This window comes from Lissotriton helveticus, chromosome 9 (assembly GCF_964261635.1).
Source record: "Lissotriton helveticus chromosome 9, aLisHel1.1, whole genome shotgun sequence".
Lineage (NCBI taxonomy): Eukaryota > Metazoa > Chordata > Amphibia > Caudata > Salamandridae > Lissotriton > Lissotriton helveticus.
In genome coordinates, this window is record NC_136070.1 from 915,221,238 (window position 1) to 915,245,039 (window position 23,802).

A 23,802-nucleotide genomic window follows, 5' to 3' on the forward strand; every position below is an offset into this window, starting at 1 on the left:
TAAGTTTTAGCCATACCGAACAGCAGCCTCTCTGGTATACAACATCGCTAAAATATATTGTCAAAGGCAATAGCTCTTACATAGGCCAGACATATTGGCTTTGCCAATGCTTGTTAAGTTTGTGCAACGTATGCTGTCCAAAGTATAACTGAATCTCGGGACTGCGTTTAACAAAAATAGTCTTAATTGTCCAGATGACCGTGCCATCAGTCATACATTCTAATCTTTCTAACACCAGTACCTTTTAGACACTACCAAGGTTTCAAATTTTAGAAGCTTCCTCAGGAAACCACTTGAAGCATGAATTATGCTATATGCCCAGCAACATATTTATGCAAAAGATTGGGCATATGCACTGGCCAAGTTAATCTCCAACCTCAATGCCTGAACTGGAACTGCTGGGCCAACCATACAAATTTTCCGTAAAATCTTTCCTTCATAAAAATTCATAAAACAGCATTTATCCATGGGGGTGTATTCCACAGAGTAGGATAAGGTAGGTAGATTTTTAGTTTTATAAATACCCAATAAGTACATAAAATGTCTTTTCCCATAGAGTTATAAAATGCTTTTAAAGCACCAGCATGGTCTAGGGCTTTGTGCCCTATTTGTGAGACATGGTGTATGTTTACAAGGTTGTGAGAAAATATTCTACCAAGATAAAAATATATATCTTGACCTGTTCCATTGACTCTACTCCTAAATACCATCCGAACGATATACAATCAAGGTTGTGCTGCAATCCATTTTGGGGTAAATCTAAGATAACTCATCATCAGCATATATCAGTGTACGGAGAGATTGGGAGCAAAGTTTAGGCTAAACAATTCTTGCCTGAAGGAATTGGGCAGGTAAGTCATAAAGGAACAGAGAAAACAATATTGGCGCCAGTAGACATCCATGTTTCAACCCATTTCCTGTTTGTATTTTTGTTGTTAAACCTTCACTCCCACCTGTCAGTACTCTGCACCAAGTCGATGTGTCTAGAGTAATTATTATTCTTAGTAAGTTAAAAGGATTACCTAGATTTTGTATTTAGTCCACGAAGTTAGTCTATCATCCGTTCAAAAGCAGGTGCGAAATCTATAAAAACAGTATAGAAAATATGCAGATTAAAAATTGCAAATTTATTAATTAACATTTGTAAAATTACTATATTGTCCTTAACTGAGTGCTGTGCTCTAGAACCCGATTGTTCTCTAGGAATAAATCCTTTTCTAAAAGCCCAGTCTTCTAGATCTTCTAATATACTTGGAAAAAAAAATCTGTCACATCTAGAAGAGAGATTTGCCTATAGTTGCCTGGATTAGTGCATAAACCTTTCTTGTGAAGAGGAATTACGATCCTCCATACCCAAGACTTTGGTATCTGACCTGTTTTATAACGACGTGTGTATAATGTAAACAAAAAATTGCACCATTCATCTTGATAACTTTTCAGAATCAGTACTGACACCTGATCAGGACACATTGCGCCAGAAAAGCTGGCACTTTTTATACATCTTGTTATTTGTTTAGTCGGTGGTGGGAGATATCATTTGAACTAAGGTTATAACTCCCTTTCGGGGCAAGTATGAGAGATATTGTATGATATCTGTCCCTTCCATGGATACCCACAGCTTTGCCACTGCCACAGTTATGTGGAGCTCTGGCATTGCAGCAAATATCTCCAGCACTATCCAGTCTGAGGTTACCACGAGCTTACAATTCTATCATCAATATAATGACTTAATGGATGCATTTAATACGTGCAACAGCTGCCATATACACAGACTCTTGGGGCCTCATTTATGAGAAATGACGCATCGCTGTGTGAAAGCAGCAATGCATCACTTCTCAGTGCGCCCTCCTTGCGACATACCTGATGCGTCATATTTAATGTAAGACGCATCATGTCGCAAGGAGTTACAGATACGTCAGCATTTCTGACGTATCTGTAAGCGCAAAAGTGATGCAATGCTGGAGTGTCACAAAATTGACGCAACTCCAGCAATGCGTCCTTCCACATGGGGCAAGCCTCGTGTGAAAGGGCTTGCGTCAGTCTTACGCCTGCTGTGAGGCAGGCGCAAGATTTTGACGCAACGGCGTCCTAGAAGTGACGCAGTGAAATCTCATAGATTTCACTGCGTCACTTCTACGAGGCTTTTTGCGGGAGAACGCACCCCCTGCATACATTATACCTGACGCAGGTATAATGTAGTGCAGGGGTTTACAAAGTGACACATCTGCTTAGATGCATCACTTTGTAAATAGTGCGCAACAGGAGGCATGTTTTACGCTGCCGATGCGTCACAAAAAGTGACGCATCGGAAGCGCAAAACTGACGCAAGGCCTCATAAATGAGGCCCTTGGTGTCTACTTCTCTCTCATGTTCATCAGCACAGTATTATCTGCAATATGTGTATTGTTTTTGGACACCAGGGGGTAGGGGTTCCATCTTTCTATCATTCAAGTGTATTTAGACAGAGGGAGTATTTAGACCTGACGAGTGCCAGGAAAGCACACTGCTGGTATGTAGGAATTATTTGAGGGGCTGAGATGAACCAACGGAACCGGAGTTCGTAGTTTAAACAAGATGCTCTGTAGGGGAGCTAGAAGCAGAACAAATCCAGAATCTGCACCATCTAATGCATTAGCCATGTTAGCTGCCTCGCTGTTATTAACAGTGCACTAAAACCTATAAATAAATGTCACCACACGAAGCCCTCAGAAAGCACAGTCCTGAGAAATGAATGGGGACTGCTCAGCCCCCCACGTCCCAATCTTACAGGCCTGTCAGAGGCCCAGGTCTCTCTTCATACTTAGGGCCTGAATACGAGTTTGGTGGATGGGTTACTCCATCACAAACATGACGGATATCCCGTCTGTCATACTACGTTCCATTGGATATAATGGAAATCGAAATACAGCGAACAGGATATCCGTTATGTTTGTGATGGAGTAGTAACCCATCTGTCAAACTCGTAATCAGGACCCTAGTGATCACTGTTTTCTTGGTCGAGTTCTCTTTGTTACCTTCTTTGCATTTGCTGTCAATCAATCAATCAGGGTTTTTGTAAAGTACACTACTCACCCATTAGGGTCTCAAGGCGCTGAGGGAGGGTGTATGCAGCCTCGTTGGGTCATTCGAAGAGCGAGGTGTTGAGGCCTTTACTGAACTGGTGCAGTGTTGGGCTTCGCCGGAGTTGAAGGGGGAGATCGTTCCAGGTCTTGGCTGTGAGGAAGGAGAAGGACCTTCCTGCTATTCTGTTCCTGTAGAAGCGCGGGACGGTGTCTAAGGCGAGGTCGCCTGAGTGGAGGTTTCTCTTGGGGATATGGAAGCAGAGGTGATGTTGAGGTATTGTGGCCGATGTTGTGGAGGGCCTTGTAGGCATGTGTGAGCAGCTTGAAAGCTATTATTTCTTCAAGGGGGTGCCAGTGGAGGTCGGGGAGGTGTTGGGTGATTTTTTTGTACCATGGAATGTCGAGGATTAGTCTGGTTGCGGCTGGATGGTCTGGAGTTTGCAGAGGAGTCTTTTGTTGATTCCGGCATAGAGAGCATTGCCATAGTCAAGTCTGCTGGTGATGAGGGCGTGGGTTACCATTTGCCTGGAGTTGATGGGTATTCATTTGAATGTTTACGTGGTATGCAGAGGGTGTTGAAGCATGCAGAGGAGACGGTGTTGACCTGGCGATTCATAGTGAGCAATGAGTCCAGTATGATGCTGAGGTTACGTCCATGGTCTGTTGGGGTGGGCGGGTTTCCGAGGGTGCCAGAAGCCTGAAGCTAGCTCTGTGCCAGAAGCCCTAAGGGCCAAGTAAAATGACACCGGCTGCCATGCAGTTTTGCATTTTGCCCCTGATCAACATCCTTTTATTTTCTCAAGGCATGAATTTATTTCAGGGGGAAAAAAACAAAATCAATGTCTGTGACATGCTTGAAGTTTTATCCTTCTTTTTGAGGGTCATTGATTCTTTTCCCTGCCAAGGATCACTTAGCCTTGATTGGTACACCAGCGGAGGGAAAATAAATAATGGTGACCTAGTTGCTCTGTGGTAACTTCTTCTAAATGGAGCCGAGGAATTCTGAGCTTGGTGGATGGGGTATCCAATTTATTTGGGTGGATGTCATGCATTTGCTGACCTGAAAATGATGCTCAGTATTTTCTGTGGTCAGGATCTGTATCTAGGTAGGTGGTTGCGCCCTGGGGGAAGAGGAAGTGTAATCACCTCAAACACCATGATGTAATTATCAGTGGCATTGTATCCATGTCTCTAAATTCTTGTGTTCGTGTCCCAATGTCCTTGCCTTCCTGTTCCAGTGTCCGCGTCGCGCTTTTTTCTTGTCCTCATAGCCCTCTATCATGGTCCATGTTTCCATATCACAGTTCCTGTGTGTCAGTGTTTATGGCCTGTCTTCTTATCCCGGTGTTCTTGCTTCCATATCCTATTACCCAAGACTTCCTGCTAAGTGTCTGCGGCTCCTTGTATTGTGTTTGTGTATGTGTGTGCTCTTGTATGTGTATATGTGCGAATGTGGTCAAGGTGGAGATGGAAATTGAGTAGTCAAGGAAAAATACCTTAATGCCATCAGTTCAAGTGCACAATAGTTGTCCTTCCTACCTGGGAGCATCATCACTTGTTACTGGTACCTAGGGGGTTGTCAGCACCTTTGAAAGAAAGAACCACAGCGACTACTTAAATTTCACTCTGTTTGTGTACTTCTTCCAGGGGGCAAACATACTTCTCAACGACAACGGAGAAGTGAAGTTAGGTGAGTTTGTACTCCTTCCTTTGGCTTGTTTCATTTGAGCATAAACTGCTGTGAGTTGATGTAAGTACTTCTGAAATGAAGTAATGTGCATATTCGCAAAGGATCATCCCCAAATTCCTCCAGCATGATATATGTCCTAACTGGGAGAGAGTCTCCCAGAATAGTTTATAAATGTGCTATTTTATTGACTTCAATAGGGTCCTCCGTTTTTCATTAACCTTAAAAATGTTTAAAAAAATTGTAAACAACCTAACCATTCGAATTTTTAGATAGAGTTTACAACATTTCGCAAAGCAAAATGTCAAAGATCGAATTATATATAAAGATGAAGCTCACACTTCAAAACATAGAGCGAAAATCAAAGTATCAATGGCATTTTTCAGAGCCCAGCACCAAAATAGTTGTCTAGATTTATCGATTCAGTCCCAGAGGGGCTAAAATCTCTAGGTAAATCTGAAAAAGTGCTCGCCTCACCCCGTCCTCCCTGATTCAGTTGTTTTTTCAATAACTATAGATTGCAAAATGCAATAACTGATTGCAGGGCATATTTACAAGGGGATATCACCACCAGAACGTCACATTTAGGGATGTCCTGGTGGCGATATCCCCTTCTCCTTCTCTAAAAAGCGGCGTTAAGTCACTTAATGTGTCTTAACGCTGCCTTGTAAATATACAAAGCGGCATTAAACCACTTAACGTGCCCCTTTTCACGCTTCACTTAGCGTGAAAGGGGCATACAATGGGTTTTGCAGCGGGCATTCAGCCATTGCTTTTTGACGCTGCCTCATACTTACAAGGCTGGGGCAGCGCCAAAAGCTAAGACAAGGCAATACCTGGTCTTAGCTCAAAGGAGAGCCTTAGAAAGGCACCACCATGGGTTCGCCACTGCACATTTCTGCATGGGAATAAATGCACCATGTAGTGCATTTCTTCCTGTGCAGGAACTTGGTGGTGCAATACCAGGGAGCCACACCATGTACCCCCCTGCATGCACCCCCAATCCCCGAGGCATCAGGGAGCCCTGTAAGGGCCCTTCAAGTTGCCTCTCCGCCACCCTTTCCATGGCAGGCTCACCACCATGGAAAGGCTGGCGAAAAAGCAACTTGTCATATTCTTGGCGATGCCTCAGTAGCATTGCCAGCATATTACTCTGCCTGACCGCTGCGCCACCACTGCAGGATCATGGATCCCGGCGGTTGTGGCGGTTCTGTGGCCGTTCGATTGTGTCACCGTGGGCCGGTGGCTAGACCACCACCACGGTTTTGGTGGTCCGATTGACTACTAAACTCATGCGCTATGTGTATTTTTAAAGTGAGCAAATATTCAAATATAACGGTGTCTTGCCAACTCTACCAAAATATTGAGGAAAAAATACTGTAGTACAAGAATATTGTGTCAAAAATATTGTCAACCCCAAAATATTGTGCAACAGAATATAGAAGGTAAAATATAGTTTTTTAGGAATGTAATTTCCTTTTTTTAAACATATCAATCTATATATATTATTCTTTTCTTTGAAATAGTTGTATGAAATATTGTTCTTCATTCATTTAAAATGTTTGGTAGTTACTATATTATTTTTACATTTCAGTAGTATTTTTATAGAATGGTTTGTATTTTTAATGCAATTGTTTTAAATGTAATTAGTAAGTTTTTATTTAGTTGCAGGTTGTTGGCTTAGTAAGGTATCAGAGTGGGAAATTATTTTTAATATACATTATTGTTTTATATGTATAATTATTGCTAATGAATAAAAGTATTACATTATGTTTAAATATGTAGATTAGTTAACAGATAAACTATTGCTTTAATTTTTGGGATTTTAATGTATTGTTAAATTGTTGATAAATGTAGTTAATTACAAAATTTTTAAAAATATTTTCATTTTTATTGTTTGTATTCAAATTCAAAATGACTTAATTTGGTAACTGATAAAGTTAACCATAAAAGTTCACTTACCTGAATCAACACAGTTTAAAATACCAGTTCCTATAATCATTAAAACTGTATCAAAAACATTACAGAATAGATGTGCGGTATTTAAATACATGTTTTAAGAAAATAGTTACATAAGCGATAATAAATTCATTGTCTAGCGACTGCAGAAAACGAAACGCTAGTTGACATTGTCTCAGACCTGATCTTTTTAAAACTGGAATGATCCACATTTTTCTAGGGTAAGAGTAAAATTTACAAAAAAACATTATTTGTAATGTCGATTGGGTCGAGATATCATCACAGGGACATTTACATAAAATTCTTGACCAATCATTTGGCACCGGAAAACTCAAGCTTCTGTGTAAAATATTCAATCTGAACCGGGTCAATAAAAATCTCTCATAATCATTTGTAATCAGGGTGATGTACGTTTGTACGGCAGTAGTAGGATAGGACATGGAATATATTTGGACCGTGGACTTCTTTATTTCTATGGTGTTTCTAATTTCGCCCAAGTATTGAACAAATTGCTTTAAAGTCTTTCCGAGATACAGTACACAATGTATGTGGTTCTTTATAGTATTCAGGACAGCCTAATTTGGTCAAGAATATTCTTACATATTCTAGCCATCTTATCCGCCTGACTCTTTCCAACGCCTGGGCATCTATTAATATATGGTGGTTAAAAGCCTTCTCCTCTGAAGTCCAAACTTTATGCCATAGGAGCACAGGTTAGATCTTAATTAAGTCCTCCAGATAGGGCATAACCAGTTCTTGGTGACATATGTAGTTTTATGTACTGTCTGGGACGCCCATAAGTGACCTGAGAAACTTGTTTTCAGCAGATTGCAATATGTTGACACTTGCATAGCCCCATATTCCTGCTCCATAAGTGGCAATAGCCACACACTTAGCTCTATAAATCTGTAACATTTCAGAGGGGCAGCGTCTGCCTAGTTTTCTGCTGAAATTTTGCAGAGCCATCAGGGATTTAATAAATAAAAGTCTTCTGGTCTTGATCGCCTGAGCCCAAAGACCTGAGTGGTCGAATAAAATTCCAAGATAGGAAAAGGTTGTAACGCTATCTATTGGCTTAGATTGTATAAAGAGGGTTTTTATCTTCCTTTTTAGACCAGCCCTGCAATACATTGTGTAAGTTTTTGAACAGTTGATGGTTAGTCCCAAACCTGCCATGTAATTAACAAATGTGTTGACAACGTTCTGCAATGCACTCGGAGTGCGGACCATGAGGACCGCATCATCTGCATACATGAATGCGGGTATAGGCTGGGACAAAGCTGCTGGTAGATCCTTACACTCCTTAACCAGAACAGTTTCTAGGTTATTTATATAAAGTGAGAAGAGAAACGGGGCTAAGATGCATCCTTGTCTTACACCCCTCATCATTGACGTGCTTGGAGCACTCACCTTCCCTTCCATACCGAACCCTGCCCCTTGCCCCTGAGTAAAACTGCCTTAAAAAGGTGACTATTAGGGCATCTACTCCCATCCCTACTCCCATCTCCTCTACAAACCGACCAAAGCTTCTCATGATTAACACAGTCAAATGCCGCTGCTAAGTCCACAAAAGTTAAATATATATTTTCCCATTTTCCCTTTTGGCCTTTGTATACTTATTCATAAAAATGTGTAGATTTAGGCCCTGTTCGATTGTACCCAAGCCTTTTCAGAAGCCGTATTGAAGATCGCTTACGATTGACTCCTCTTCTGCCCACAGCTGTAGCCTATCTAGGAGGACTCGCTCCACTATCTTAACTGTGGAGTCCAGCAAAGAAATTAGGCAGTAACAGGCTGGGTTTTCCCTATCACCTTTTTAAATATGGGCACTATTATGGATTCATACCAGGTCGGTAGGAAGCCTCTTGAGCAGCAAGCATGGAAGACCTGCATTAGTAGTGGGCCCCAGAATTCAACATTAAATTGAAAATGATGTACTGGGATCCCATCAGGCCCTGCGGTCTTCCCCCCTTGACTTGAGTTAATGGTGGAAATTACCTTGCTAAGAGTGAAATGTAAGGGTATGTTGCTAGAAGTAAGAGGGTGGTCAATTTCTACCTCAATTGCCAAATTGTCCTGATCTCTTTGGATCAAATTTCCGTATAGGCTTGAATGATGAGTGATCCAATCATGCTCGGTTATTGCTGTCTCTATTATGGCATTATCAATTCCAGCCAGGAAGGGGGCATTAACGTCCTTCCAAAAGGCTGATGATTCACTGTTGATCGAAGCATTGTGTAAAGCCTGCCAAGCCTCCTCTCTTAAGGCAGACTTTCTTGCCTTTAATTCTCTCTTGTATTCATGTCTTGCCTTTCTAATATGATCTAGATCTTTCACTTTAGCATGCAAGGCATTTTTAAGTTTAGTATGGGCCTTCGTACACTTATTGTCAAACCACCCATGCTTAATCTTACTGCTCTTTCTCCCTTTTACATATAGGGTTTCTTTAACAAAGTTGGAAATATGTAAAAAAATATTTATAATTTCTTGGTGTGATGAAAACTCATTTAAGCAAATTGAAACCTCGTTAGAGCACTCTTTCACTACTTTCTCCATGAAAAACCCTAGGTCTACTTCTGCCCATTTAAGGGCATAACCATTTTGTCTGGACAGGGTGATATTTTCCGCAGAATATATAGGGTTACCACCGGTCTTTTTAGAATTTGTATGCGCCACCAGTTCCATACTAATAGGGAAATGATCGCTTAGAGCAATCTCGTGTGTCCTAAAATCTTCGATATAAGTGGAATATTTACATGAAATTAGAACAAAATCTATTATTGTAAAAGTACCTCGCCCAAGTAGGACCAAAAGGGTCCATAAAAGAACATAAGTTATTTGCAAAACCCATATTAAGTTCAAACATGATATCGTTTAGGAGATCTCCTTGCCTTGAATGAGAGAAATGGGGGAAGCCTGAACCCTTTTCATAGCCTATGCCACAGACCCCATTATCAAAGTGTGGGCATAAATACGAGTTAAAATCCTCCCCCCCAAATAACACACACATCTTTGGGTGAACCAGCTTGTAGCTTATGCAAATCCCCACACATGTGTCTCATGGTCCCCTCGAACAATTCAGGTGCCACATTATTATAAAAGTTTGTTGACACGATACAAAAATCTCAATCAATATGCATGCTAAAAATCTGATAATGGTTATCTGACACGTTAAGGACTATGGGCCATATTATCAAGAAAGGGCGATACATTATCACCGCTTTTATCGGCAGGAAACTGCCGCTAAAGGGACGATAATGGGCTTGGTAATATGCCCTTGTAAATTCCCATGGAAGCCCAGGTTAACACCAGAACCTGGGCTTCTATGGGAAGTTACAAAGGCATATTATCAAGCCCATTATCGCCGCTTTAGCGGCAGTTTCCTGCCAAAAAAAGCGGCGATAATGTATCGCCCTTTCTTGATAATATGGCCCTATCTTTCCTATGTCCAAGAGGTTGGAAACATAAGTACATAGTCCACCTTTGGCTCTCCCAAATGGTGATTGGACGGCTGCGGTATGGAAAGTGTTATAGCCCGTGATGTGAATCGGCTGTGTCGCCCAGGTCTCCTGAAGGCTAAAAATGTCAAACTTCCTAGTAAAGTCAATCCACAAGGTATTTGTAACTTTAGAAGTTGACCCTGCCACGTTCCAAAACAGGAACTGGCTGGTATTCACCTTACCTAGGCATGGATTTATCCCCATTCCTTCTGCCCCTATGGATAATATTTGATCAGTTTGTGCAGTGGGGGGCATGATAGACAAGGCCTTTGAGATCGGTGCTATGTCTGTGGCAGCCTCCACGTCCGTTATCCCATATTCATAATAAAGAATAATGTTGTCATTTGTGGACAAGTGCAACCCAATCCACACACTAGGAGTTGACTCCTCTGTGTCTAGCAAGTCGTGCTGCCTTGAGGTTATCATTTGCTGACAATATACTGACTCGAGATTAGCTAGGGTGTCGAAACGATTGTGTGTAGGGATATTCTATCAATGCCTATGCTGCGTAATTAATGGTACTCCATTAGTGGGTATAATATCGAATGTTGGCCTATAACAGTAGCCTAGTGGAACTATGTTAATACCATTCCCTACATTAGGTTGACATCTCATTCTGCTCAAGACCTGTACCACCAAGGAGGGGGGTTTGAAGGTCAGCACCACACAATCTCCTGGGCAGCTTGTTTGTATTAATTGTACTTGTTTTGTTTAATAATTCACGTAAAAATAATAATAATCTTTCATTGGTATGTTTTAGTAAGTTTTATTTATTGGTTGGGGGTTCATTTTTGAGTAGTGGAGGGAAGTTTATTTATTTAAGATTATTTAAGATACTTTTAATTTTCTATATATTTGTAACTAATTTAACTTTATTTATCTATAATGAAGATATCTTTTATTTTAAATATCATTAAATATTTTTATTTTGTCATGTATTTACATTTTTTTTAAATAAAATGTTTAGGAATTGGCACGTTATGTGAAACCCCTACAAAGTCAAACATTTCATTACAGTTGTTCAGACTGGGCTGCGAATGCTAATGCATGCCAGGCTTTGCTTAGAGGCAATGTAGCATTTCAAACAGTAATAAAATGAAAACACAACACAAGAAAAATCCCACACCAATGTATAAAAACAGAGTAACATTTAATAAATAATTTGACACCAACGTAATCCACAAACACATCGAATCAGTAGACCTTGAGATAATCAATTTTAAAGATTTAAGTGGAAGTAGTGCATAAAAAAAGGAAGTGCCTGTGGTTATCTGGTCGCGCTGGACCAGTACTAAGTCACAAGTTCAGGCAGACCTCGATGGAGCGCAGGCCACATACAGGGACCGAGTTAGGCCTGCTGAACAAAATGTCCTTAAATCCTTGTTTGCAGGGAGTTTCAAGATCCTGCGTCGAGGATGTGTTGCTCAGCTGTGGTTCTGAGGAGCTGTGGGGCTGCAACGCAGGGTCCTGCATCGCTGTTGAGGATGCTGTCTAAGAGGAACATGCAATGCATAGGACTGTACTGAGGATGCCTCTTGCAACGCCAGTTGCAAAGTCCTGTATCTGGGTTGCATTGTGCAGGGGCGGATCTTAAGCAGCTGCGATGAGATGTATCATCCTGCGTTGGTTCTGCTCACAAGATCACAGCCGGGCTGACAGAGTACCTTCATGGCCACTTCCAAGCCTTCAGAACAAGGGTGGCACCACTTGGAGGCAAGACGCAAAGCAGACAAAGTCCAGCTGCTGGGTTAAATATGGTTGGAGCCTTTTCTGTCCCTGAGGCTCTGATATGGAGGCCAACAAACTAGTCCTTAGAATCAGTGTGGTGATCCTGGAATCAAGATGCATGTCCAGTTCTTTTCATTCAGGTAGCAGGGCACCAGAGTAGCAGCCATTCCTGCAGAGCAGCACAGCAGTCTTTCTGAGTCTTCCATACGTCCATAGGTGTTCTCAAGCGTGAGGTCTGACTGTCTATTAGTTATAATTGATGCCCAGTTTGAAGTAGGAGAAGGTTCTAGAGGTCAACCCCCCCCCCCAAGGTGTTTGGAATATTTTACCTACCAGTCCTGTTCCCAGGATGTCTGGGGTCACAAAATACTAGTGTCAAACCCTTTTGTAAGTATGCTGGGCAGTGCCTTTATGATGTGTAAGTATTGTCGGTGACAGCTCCTCTCCCTCATCAAGTCATAGATGGCCCATCCTCCCAACATCTATCCTCCTTTGTCTCACTGTCTGGGGGCAATACACGACCAACTGCCAGCTACACCTGGTCATGTGGTCATATGGCCCATGTACAAGCTGCAGGCACCAACAAGTTGGGGGAAGAAAATGCCAACTTTCTAAATGTAAATGCAACAAATGATGGACAAAATACTGAACAATACAAAAATTCACCCCCAGTCACAAAGATCTGTGTTTAATCCATAATTCTCTTGCTCACCACGCCATCCCAATTTGGAACCAGCCATATGCACATCAGTCTTGAGTAACTAGGGCCCAGATGTTTAACCCATTCTGTCTCTTTGGAAAAATGTGTTCATACATCTGGCCCTAGCTGCTTTTCTGTAAATTCTAAAAGAGAAAGAGAGGGCAGCGTAAGTCGTGCAATATTTTGTGGCAGTAATAAAGAAGTGAATATACAACAAGAGAGGAAGGGAATAACGGCTACTCTCCTACCCCTTATTTTAATACCTATTATCAACAAAAGAGCGCCAATAAGACACGAGTAAAGTCCTATATCAAACAAAAGGTGAAATCCAACTACATGTGAGTGGTCATTAAGTGATGTGGGAGGGAGTGAAAAAATTATTTATTTTCTAAAAGAACCCTCACTCACCCTAGAGGTGACATGCTTCATCATGGGGTTCGGTCACAGGGGGGGCCGACTATCCCCACCGGTGTGCTACCACGCCTGCAAGTGCAGCGGAGCTGGTGTGTGTGAAGGAAGTGATCTGTGCAATGGTGTGTATATAAAAGATCACAACTGTGCCTCAACAAACTTTATTAGGGGCCAGTTGTTCACATTAAAAACTGTGAGGTCACTGGACTTTTTAATTTTTATCCAGGGCCTTAAAAAAGTGAATGGTCAACATGTTTCTGCTGTTAGTGCTTTAGTCAGCTCAGCTTTCTTCAGGACCAGATTAAAGAAGGAAACAAATCCTACGGGGGTCCAGGCACGCTAAGGCCTGCCCACACCGTTAGGAAATAGCAAGAGAGAAGAACAAATATTATTACTCTCCTCAGAATAACTCACGGTTTTACCAGCAGGATTCATACAATCATTTGGTAAAACAACATGAACTTTTTACCAAATGATTGTATGAATCCTGCTGGAATTAGATAATTTCTAAACCAGTAGATGTAGGGAAATTAAATCCCGAGTACCAATGACTATATTAAAAAAGTAAAGGTCATGAATTTGAATTGTCTGGCTATTAACTAAGGGGACAATTTAATACAAAATAAAATGAATATGTTTAATAATGGTCATGTATTCCAGGAGGGATGTATGTTAAAAGAACTGAAATGTCTGTTTATCTACAGAAACTTCACCTGACGACTAGCAGGAGTCCTAAGGACGGGTAAAACCGTGAGTTATTCTGAGGAGAGTAATAATATTTGTTCTTCTCTCTTGCTATTTCCTAACGGTGTGGGCAGGCCTTAGCGTGCCTGGACCCCCGTAGGATTTGTTTCCTTCTTTAATCTGGTCCTGAAGAAAGCTGAGCTTACTATAGCACTAACAGCAGAAACATGTTGACCATTCACTTTTTTAAGGCCCTGGATAAAAATTAAAAAGTCCAGTGACCTCACAGTTTTTAATTTGAACAACTGGCCCCTAATAAAGTTTGTTGAGGCACAGTTGTGATCTTTTATATACACACCATTGCACAGATCACTTCCTTCACACACACCAGCTCCGCTGCACTTGCAGGCGTGGTAGCACACAGGTGGGGATAGTCGGCCCCCCCCTGTGACCAAACCCCATGATGAAGCATGTCACCTCTAGGGTGAGTGAGGGTTCTTTTAGAAAATAAATAATTTTTTCACTCCCTCCCACATCACTTAATGACCACTCACATGTAGTTGGATTTCACCTTTTGTTTCATATAGGACTTTACTCGTGTCTTATTGGCGCTCTTTTATTGATAATAAGTAATAAAGAAGTGACTGTTTACATTTTCTTTTGTTCCAATTGTTGTCCTGGAATTAAGTGCTCTTGTTCCAGTCTGAACAGCCGTTTTTAGTTCATGTGAAATGGAGAAATAGAGGGAGATGTCTGCTACTGGACTCAAAGAAGGCTTGCATTGATGTCTGTTCCTTTAGCATCCCGAGATTTCTAGCACGAGTTTGGACAACTTTCTCTTTCTATCCACAGATCTCGATAAGTCTTGCAGCCCATAATAAGTTGACACAGAAACCTCTTTATATTGTTTCAAACACAACTGTTGAGGTCTTTTAGTGCTACAGAGTAATATGGCGCACACCTGGGTAACCGCTGATAGGTATATATAAACAAGGTGAACAGTGTAGGCAATGAGGCGAGTGGTAACACCTCACAACCACTCAATTAGACCAGAAACCTGCTCTGTATCGAATTAGAACTGCAGTGCCCCTGCACTAAACACAATATGTAATGATATAATGGTACATATAAAGTAGTTGCATGCAAAGGTAAAGCTTTGTACAGCAATCTAAACAAATAGTGAAAATTCAAAAGTCAGTGATCAAGAGCACAAGTAGAAACTGTAATAAGATCTATAGTCCGTTCATATAGTGTTCATTTTCTGTTTAATGTTCCAAATCATAAGCCAACACGTGTTTCATCGCAGGGAACAACTGCGAATCTTCAGGGCTAGACAAAAATACAAAATAGGATTGTATAAGATCATATTCTGTTTGTGCCAAAATTATAGCGAGTGACTGTATGGTGTGCACCAGAGTGACAGGAAGCATGCCTATGGGGTGACTTAGTGTGTTTGTGTTGGGAAAGAAAAACATACATCTGGTGACATATGTGAATAAAAAACAATATACATCAGGTACGAAAAGGTATGTTTACAGGAAATTATAGACACTGGCCGGTTAGAAAGGTGGGTGAAGTGGAAAGTGTGTCCAGTAGGAAGGACGATATCCCATGTGACTCTAAAGTGATCCATATGGAATTTAGGTAATAGAAAATTTCTAAGTTGTACACGCTTGAAAATGCTAGTGCCAGTTGTACTCAACGGAGTATAATGAGTCTAGTTAGTGTCGGATATTTATTAGGTGATTGTCACACTATGAGTTTATAGGGCATTAATAAGTTTGTAGGGCCTTAATCTAGCATATTCGGTAAAACATCAAATAGTCGCGTATAAGTGGACATGTGAAGTCACTGTCCTACCTGGAAAAGATGGCTTAGACGATACGTGTTTCAAGTTGGAAATATCAAAATAGAGGCGAAAAAGAGCCGGTCAGTGTGTAGACTCTGGTTCTTGTCTACAGAAGAAGTGTGGATAGTACGCAGTCAAAATAAAAATACACCAAAACAAAAAACAAAAGAGAAACAAGAAGGAAACTAAATACTTGTAAAAGTATACAAATATCCATGGCTGGGTGTAGGTTGCTCCTCCGTAAAAATAAATGGACGGGTAGTGACGGAGCAGAGTAAAAACATTTAGGAAAATATTGTGAAGGGGGACGTGATAAATACTACCAGTATGGTGGTGAACACGTCACATTCTGTAATCATTGTGTTCACAAATTTGTGTATAACGGTATGTATAGACTCTCACCGGGAAAGAGAAGTTTTGGTTCCTAGTTTGTCTAATGAGCTGTGGCCTGGTCTAGGCGAGGTGTGGATTCCCAATTTTCGGAATTCGGATTGAAGGCAGATTTCTATAGTTTAAGATAGATCTGTATATGTAAACAAATTGTAACTGGTGATACAGAGCACCCAGTATTCCAGACATGAAATATACACATTCTTGGTTACAATAAGGGGCAGAAAAGGCTGCCTAATTATTGAGAAGCACCTACCTCGATTTTTCACCTGTAGAGTGAAAACCGGGAGGAGACAGGTCTTCGTGATAGGGCGGGTGTGCCTCTGTTCACGGAGTGTTTCGTCTTAGGTACGAAAAAGAAACAGAAAAAGGGAGAGGGTTAACACACACGGACTTGGGGAACTACAGTACGTGTTAGGAGGGCATTTTTAAGGACGATCGGTGGTCACAAGTGCCAGACAAGGTTGGCCCGCTTACCTATATGACGAAAATCTCCCTCTTTTAGTTTCCCGGCGCCGTGTTCCTGGTACGGACACGTGACCGGAAGGCAAATTCCCTTAAATACCGGCGGATACGCCGGAAAATAAACTAGAACGTTGCCCAAAATCTTATGTGTGATGAGTAGGCAAAAAAGAAGAAATACTGGGTAGACATATGTTCATAGAGAATGGCTTCCCTGGTGAACAAGCTCGTATTCAATTGAAGAATTGTATCGAATGGGGCAAAAAGCAGTAAATATGCGGACATGCCTCGTTCCAAGTGTATTTCATGTCCTCGAATTACCGCGATGTCAGATTTACAATAGGAATTAGTTTCTGGAATATAAGGTACAGTAAGAAGGTGGATGTCTATAACAAGCACCCAGCCAGCTTTTTGCCCCATTCGATACAATTCTTCAATTGAATACGAGCTTGTTCACCAGGGAAGCCATTCTCTATGAACATATGTCTACCCAGTATTTCTTCTTTTTTGCCTACTCATCACACATAAGATTTTGGGCAACGTTCTAGTTTATTTTCCGGCGTATCCGCCGGTATTTAAGGGAATTTGCCTTCCGGTCACGTGTCCGTACCAGGAACACGGCGCCGGGAAACTAAAAGAGGGAGATTTTCGTCATATAGGTAAGCGGGCCAACCTTGTCTGGCACTCGTGACCACCGATCGTCCTTAAAAATGCCCTCCTAACACGTACTGTAGTTCCCCAAGTCCGTGTGTGTTAACCCTCTCCCTTTTTCTGTTTCTTTTTCGTACCTAAGACGAAACACTCCGTGAACAGAGGCACACCCGCCCTATCACGAAGACCTGTCTCCTCCCGGTTTTCACTCTACAGGTGAAAAATCGAGGTAGGTGCTTCTCAATAATTAGGCAGCCTTTTCTGCCCCTTATTGTAACCAAGAATGTGTATATTTCATGTCTGGAATACTGGGTGCTCTGTATCACCAGTTACAATTTGTTTACATATACAGATCTATCTTAAACTATAGAAATCTGCCTTCAATCCGAATTCCGAAAATTGGGAATCCACACCTCGCCTAGACCAGGCCACAGCTCATTAGACAAACTAGGAACCAAAACTTCTCTTTCCCGGTGAGAGTCTATACATACCGTTATACACAAATTTGTGAACACAATGATTACAGAATGTGACGTGTTCACCACCATACTGGTAGTATTTATCACGTCCCCCTTCACAATATTTTCCTAAATGTTTTTACTCTGCTCCGTCACTACCCGTCCATTTATTTTTACGGAGGAGCAACCTACACCCAGCCATGGATATTTGTATACTTTTACAAGTATTTAGTTTCCTTCTTGTTTCTCTTTTGTTTTTTGTTTTGGTGTATTTTTATTTTGACTGCGTACTATCCACACTTCTTCTGTAGACAAGAACCAGAGTCTACACACTGACCGGCTCTTTTTCGCCTCTATTTTGATATTTCCAACTTGAAACACGTATCGTCTAAGCCATCTTTTCCAGGTAGGACAGTGACTTCACATGTCCACTTATACGCGACTATTTGATGTTTTACCGAATATGCTAGATTAAGGCCCTACAAACTTATTAATGCCCTATAAACTCATAGTGTGACAATCACCTAATAAATATCCGACACTAACTAGACTCATTATACTCCGTTGAGTACAACTGGCACTAGCATTTTCAAGCGTGTACAACTTAGAAATTTTCTATTACCTAAATTCCATATGGATCACTTTAGAGTCACATGGGATATCGTCCTTCCTACTGGACACACTTTCCACTTCACCCACCTTTCTAACCGGCCAGTGTCTATAATTTCCTGTAAACATACCTTTTCGTACCTGATGTATATCGTTTTTTATTCACATATGTCACCAGATGTATGTTTTTCTTTCCCAACACAAACACACTAAGTCACCCCATAGGCATGCTTCCTGTCACTCTGGTGCACACCATACAGTCACTCGCTATAATTTTGGCACAAACAGAATATGATCTTATACAATCCTATTTTGTATTTTTGTCTAGCCCTGAAGATTCGCAGTTGTTCCCTGCGATGAAACACGTGTTGGCTTATGATTTGGAACATTAAACAGAAAATGAACACTATATGAACGGACTATAGATCTTATTACAGTTTCTACTTGTGCTCTTGATCACTGACTTTTGAATTTTCACTATTTGTTTAGATTGCTGTACAAAGCTTTACCTTTGCATGCAACTACTTTATATGTACCATTATATCATTACATATTGTGTTTAGTGCAGGGGCACTGCAGTTCTAACTCTTTATATTGTTTACATGTGCTCACCCATAATTACCAAAAAAGGAATTTGTGCCTGAATAATATCTTGTTTTTTTCTAATATCTTTTATTAATTTAAAAAAGGACATATAAATAGTTAAATACAATAAAAAGTGATACACTGACCATGAGTAATACAAGAACTCAGATATAAAGTTGTCATGAATAGTTCCTATGACCGATGCAAAAAGCATATTGCAAAAGAAAAACAATATCATAGAGGAACCATATTAAAAAATCAGATGTATCACTTTGATAAGAATGTAATCGAGAGAAAAATACAGAAGGAAAGAAAGAAGGAAAGAGGGAGAGAGAGAGAAAGAGGAAAAAGAAGAGAAGAGAGCAAAAGAGAAGAGAGAAGAGTGCAAGAAGAGTAAGATTGAGGGAAAGTGGGGGTGTCTCCTGCAGCACGGGAAAAGAAAGGAAGAAAGAAACAGATTAAAGAGATGACACAAAGGGATATTGTTCCACCAACCCCTCTGAGGCCAAGTCCACATATTTATCCAGAGATCTCCATACCCCACTAGAAATACAAGGGGAAAGGTGAGACTCTTCCACAGAGGAATGGGCCCCGCGTAGGAAAGAAACCCAAGCCCACCATGTATGATAGGAGATGGACCCAAATGATTTCCATTCCATAAGGACAATTTTAACCGCAATTGTCAACAACAGATCTAACAACTGCATGTCCAAAGAATCCAATGGCTGTGGTAGAGGGGACGCCATGGCCCCAACAAAATTAGAGGAAACGAGAGTTGAAATTGGATCTGAAATATTAACATGAGATGCTTATGAAGCAAATCCCAAAAGGGTTGGAGTAGGGAACACTCAAAAAACATATGTTGATATGTACCCGCTGCTAAGTTACAACTCCAACAAAGATCATTGTTTTTAAGATTGAGGAAATGTAGGTGTACCGAAGTCCAATGCAGTAAATTAAGGAATTTTTTTTTAGACTAAATCAGAGAAGGGGCGATCTTATGACAAAGAGAGAGACTCCCAATCATTTCCCAAATATATGAGGAGATATGTTTAAGAAGGTCATGGTCAAAGTGATGCAACCATTTCTGTTGTGTAATGGTGGTCAAGATAGGCGGATTGGAAGATAAACATGTATATATCTTAGAAGCCACATGCCCCGATTTGAGCCACATCAACAAAAGAGAGATTATATGAGATACTGGATCAAGACAAACCTTAGCCAGAGCAACCTTGATTTTCAAAAAGGTATAAAAATCCAAGTTAGTAAGAGAAAACTGCTGAGCTAAGTAGGAAAAAGGTAGTGGCTCCAGATTTGAATCATATAAATGATGAACTAACGTAATACCTTTGTTAGCCCAATAGGTCATCACGGTCGAATAAATGTCAATTTTAATTTTGGGGTTGTGCCACAGAGACGACCATCTAGACTTATGGATCGGTTTAGTTACTTTCTTTGCAATACTTTTCACCGCCGCAATGGTGTCTAAAATAATAGCCCGAGAAAAAGGAATAGACATTGTGGACGTAGTTAAGAAAGAGGAGGAGGGTAAAGAAGAAGATAATTCTTGTTCAATCAATATCCATGCCGGCGTGTGACGAGAGTTGGGAAGCAAAAAAAGCTACTTGATATCTATTCCAATCAGGGAAATTACAACCCCCCATATCATAAAGCTTCCTCAAATGTTTGTAAGCCATTCTGGCTCTTTTATCACTCCAAAGAAACTTTGAGGTGAGGGAGTCAATGTCATGAAAGAAAGACGAAGATAACCTAATGGGAAGCATAGAAGACACAAAGTTAATAATAGGTGTTATCATCATTTTTAACGTTTGAAGACGTCCCCACCATGAAATATACTTAGGAGACCAAGTATCCAGAAGATGACGAATCTTGAGTAAAGTTTGAGCATCATTAAACGCTACCGTATCTGATAAAGTACTGCAAAACCAAATTCCCAAGTATTTAATCTGATTTGATTACCACTTAAAGCCAGCATTCCCCATGTGAGCTGGAAAGCAATATGCATTGAGGGGAAACATCTCAGTTTTGTCCTTATTGAGAGTTTAACCTGAAACACTAGAAAAGAGATTAATGGTTTCGGAAATAGCAGGAATTGCTGTAGCTATATCGTCAGAGAAAATGAGCATATCGTCTGCATAAGCAGCTGTTTTGATACAATTTGAGCCAAATTGAAAACCCTTAATATCCTGATGAAGATTGATTAAACGAAGAAGCGGGTCAATAGATGATAAAAATAGAAGAGGCGATAATGTGCACCCTTGTCTAGTACCCTGACACAAATTAAAAAAGAGGACGTTGCACCATTAATCCTAATATTCGCCCTAGAATGTGCATATAAAGACATAACCATCTTGATAAAGGAATCCCCAAGATTGTGCGCTCGAAGTACTGCATGTAGAAAAGGCCAAGAGACCTTATCAAAAGCCTTTTCGGCATCAAGGGCAAGAGCCACCGCCGGAAGATTAGATAACTTTGCTTTCCCTATGATATGGCAAAAAGTCCGAATATTATCCCTAGCCAATCTACTGTAAAACAACTCCAGTCTGGGATGGATGAATAAGTAACAGAATATAGGATTCCAAACGTTTGGCCAAAATTTTAGCAAAGATTTTAGCTTCCATATTAAGTTGAGATATGGGGCAAAAATTCTTAGGATCGAAATGATCTTTACCTTCCTTCGGGATTACTACAATAGTAGCCTTGGCATTGATCAAGCGAAGATTGATTATGAGGAGTGTATAATTTACTATAATAATCACAAAAAACTCAAGGATTTCCTTAGTTTGAAATTTCCTAGTAGTAGAGCTATCAGTAATACAAGATATCTGAGATGATTTGATATTAGACTCTTGAAACTTTAACGTCACTGCCAATATCTTACCCGCACGTTTCTTTAGAAGAAGCCGTTTAGACTTCTGTGCTTGAACACCAATGTGTGCTCTCTTAGTGACAATAGAGTTGTTTGAATATTTTAAATTCTTAATAATTTGTAAGAGTTGCTTGTCTTTAGAATTCCGATAGAGAGCTTCTTGCTGTTTGATGTTATCTGCTAAATCAGTCAGTTCTTTCCTAATATCAGCATTCCTTTTTGCCATTTGTTTAATAATTTGACCTCTAAGTGTCCATTTAAAAGCACCCCATAACACCACTGGGGAGCTGACCGAGGCTGAATTTTCAGTGAAAAAATTATCAATCTCTTCATTGAGTAACGTAACCTGACTTTGATCAAACAGAATCTCTGAGTTCAGCCGTAAGTGAGAGGTTCTCTACCTTCCACAAAATTGAGGAGTGTAAAGGATACAGCAGCATGATCAGAGACAAGAACCGGATGAATAACGGGCAACGACGAGTACTTTAAAAGGGCTGAGTGGACTAAAAGATAATCAATACGAGAAAAACTAGAGTGAGGAGAAGAGAAAAAAGTGAAGTCGCTACCAGTGGGGTTATGTAAACGCCACATATCAGTAATATTAGCGGATGAACACATATTAGTCATCTGTTTATGAGCCCTAGGGGGACGAAATTGAAAAGCAGAGTGTCTATCCAAAATAGGATCCATTGGGAGGTTAAAATCCCCCCAACTAACAAATTGCCATTATGTGGAACATCTGAAAGTTTTTTAGAAAGAGAACGCCAAAAAGATGGATCGTCACTCGTAGGTGCATAAATATTCATAACATAGATATCAAGATAACCATTCGATAAGCAAGTCAGCAACCACCTACCCTCTGAATCGTGTTCCGCAGTAACCACAGACAACCCTGATTTTTAGAAATCTTCGTCACCACCCCATTTTTCTTACCAGAAGCCTCAGAGCACACAACATCAAGAACCCAATCCTTCCTCAACAGAAGAGCTTCTTTGTACGATATTTTAGTTTCTTGTAATAGTACTAAATCGCTAGAGAGACTTTTACAATAATCCAAAAAGTTTGCCCTCTTCACCGGGTGATTCAACCCATATACATTAGGAGATAAAACATTCAAGCCTGGCATTAAAGCAGAAAGTCAAAATATCCGCCAACACCTGGTATTAGAAAAAGTACTCCAAAAACAGTATCCTCCATACAATAAAGATAAACCAAATCTAATGACACCACAAATATTGAAAGCCAGCAGGAGACCCAAGAGAAGAAAAAGAAAAGGAGGATTGGAAAGAGAAAAGAAGAAGAAAGAGAACAAGAGAAAAGAGACAGAAAGAAAAGGAAAAGGGATCCCACCAGGGGAAGTCCATAATAGACACAATTCATGCGAAGTGGAATATGGAGAGGCAAGCAAAGAGGCCAACAAGGGAAACAGAAAAAAACCATCACCCCATAGGCAGAAAGCATGAAAGAATAAAAAAATGGAGATAATAAAGAGTGAAGGCAATCAGAATAAAGATATAAATACAATATACTAGATATACTAGCGAACATATTTGGTCAATCATCCAACAATATAAACAACCTGAAGAAGAGACGCATCTAAACAGTCATGTGCTCCTCCGTAAGGCAGAACACCATAATACTATTATAAAGCATTATATAGCAAAAGAACCTCAGTAAATAGAAATTCATCAGAACAACATAAAAACATATATATATATATATATAATTCATATCTCCAGTTCTAAAAGGCCACTGGCAAAAAGCCAGTAAATCGTAATACCATTAGACTAAACAAGAACAGCAAAAAGAGAACATTATCATATAGAATCCAATCAAAAAATAGTGACGGAAACATACTTAAAGTAAAAAGAGGAACAAATACCTTGAGTGATCTATGTATAAATTAAGAAATGCATTGTATACTATATGCACATAGAAACAGACATATAAATAATCTACTAACGCATACGACACTATAAAGAGATAGACATATCATCAAACAGGAACAAGAAGATGGAAAGATTACTCAGAACAACGGACAAGACATCAAAATAACAGACAGAAATATATAGACACACGCAAAAGAGAAAGGGAAATGGAGGACTACTTAATGAAATCCAGAGATGTCACGGAACCATTGAGAAAATATAGCAATAGTATCACAGCAACACCCAACA

The 23,802-nt window shown here is 40.3% G+C and overlaps 1 protein-coding gene across 1 annotated transcript in view; it reads left to right on the plus strand.

The window, feature by feature from the left end:
* Positions 1–23,802, plus strand: part of LOC144783054 (mitogen-activated protein kinase kinase kinase kinase 5-like) — an 834,532-nt gene that overhangs the window by 375,528 nt on the left and 435,202 nt on the right. The window contains exon 7 of the mRNA XM_078662226.1: positions 4,710–4,752. Within this exon, the coding sequence (XP_078518352.1) occupies positions 4,710–4,752 (43 nt within the window). The remainder of the gene's footprint in view (positions 1–4,709; positions 4,753–23,802) is intronic.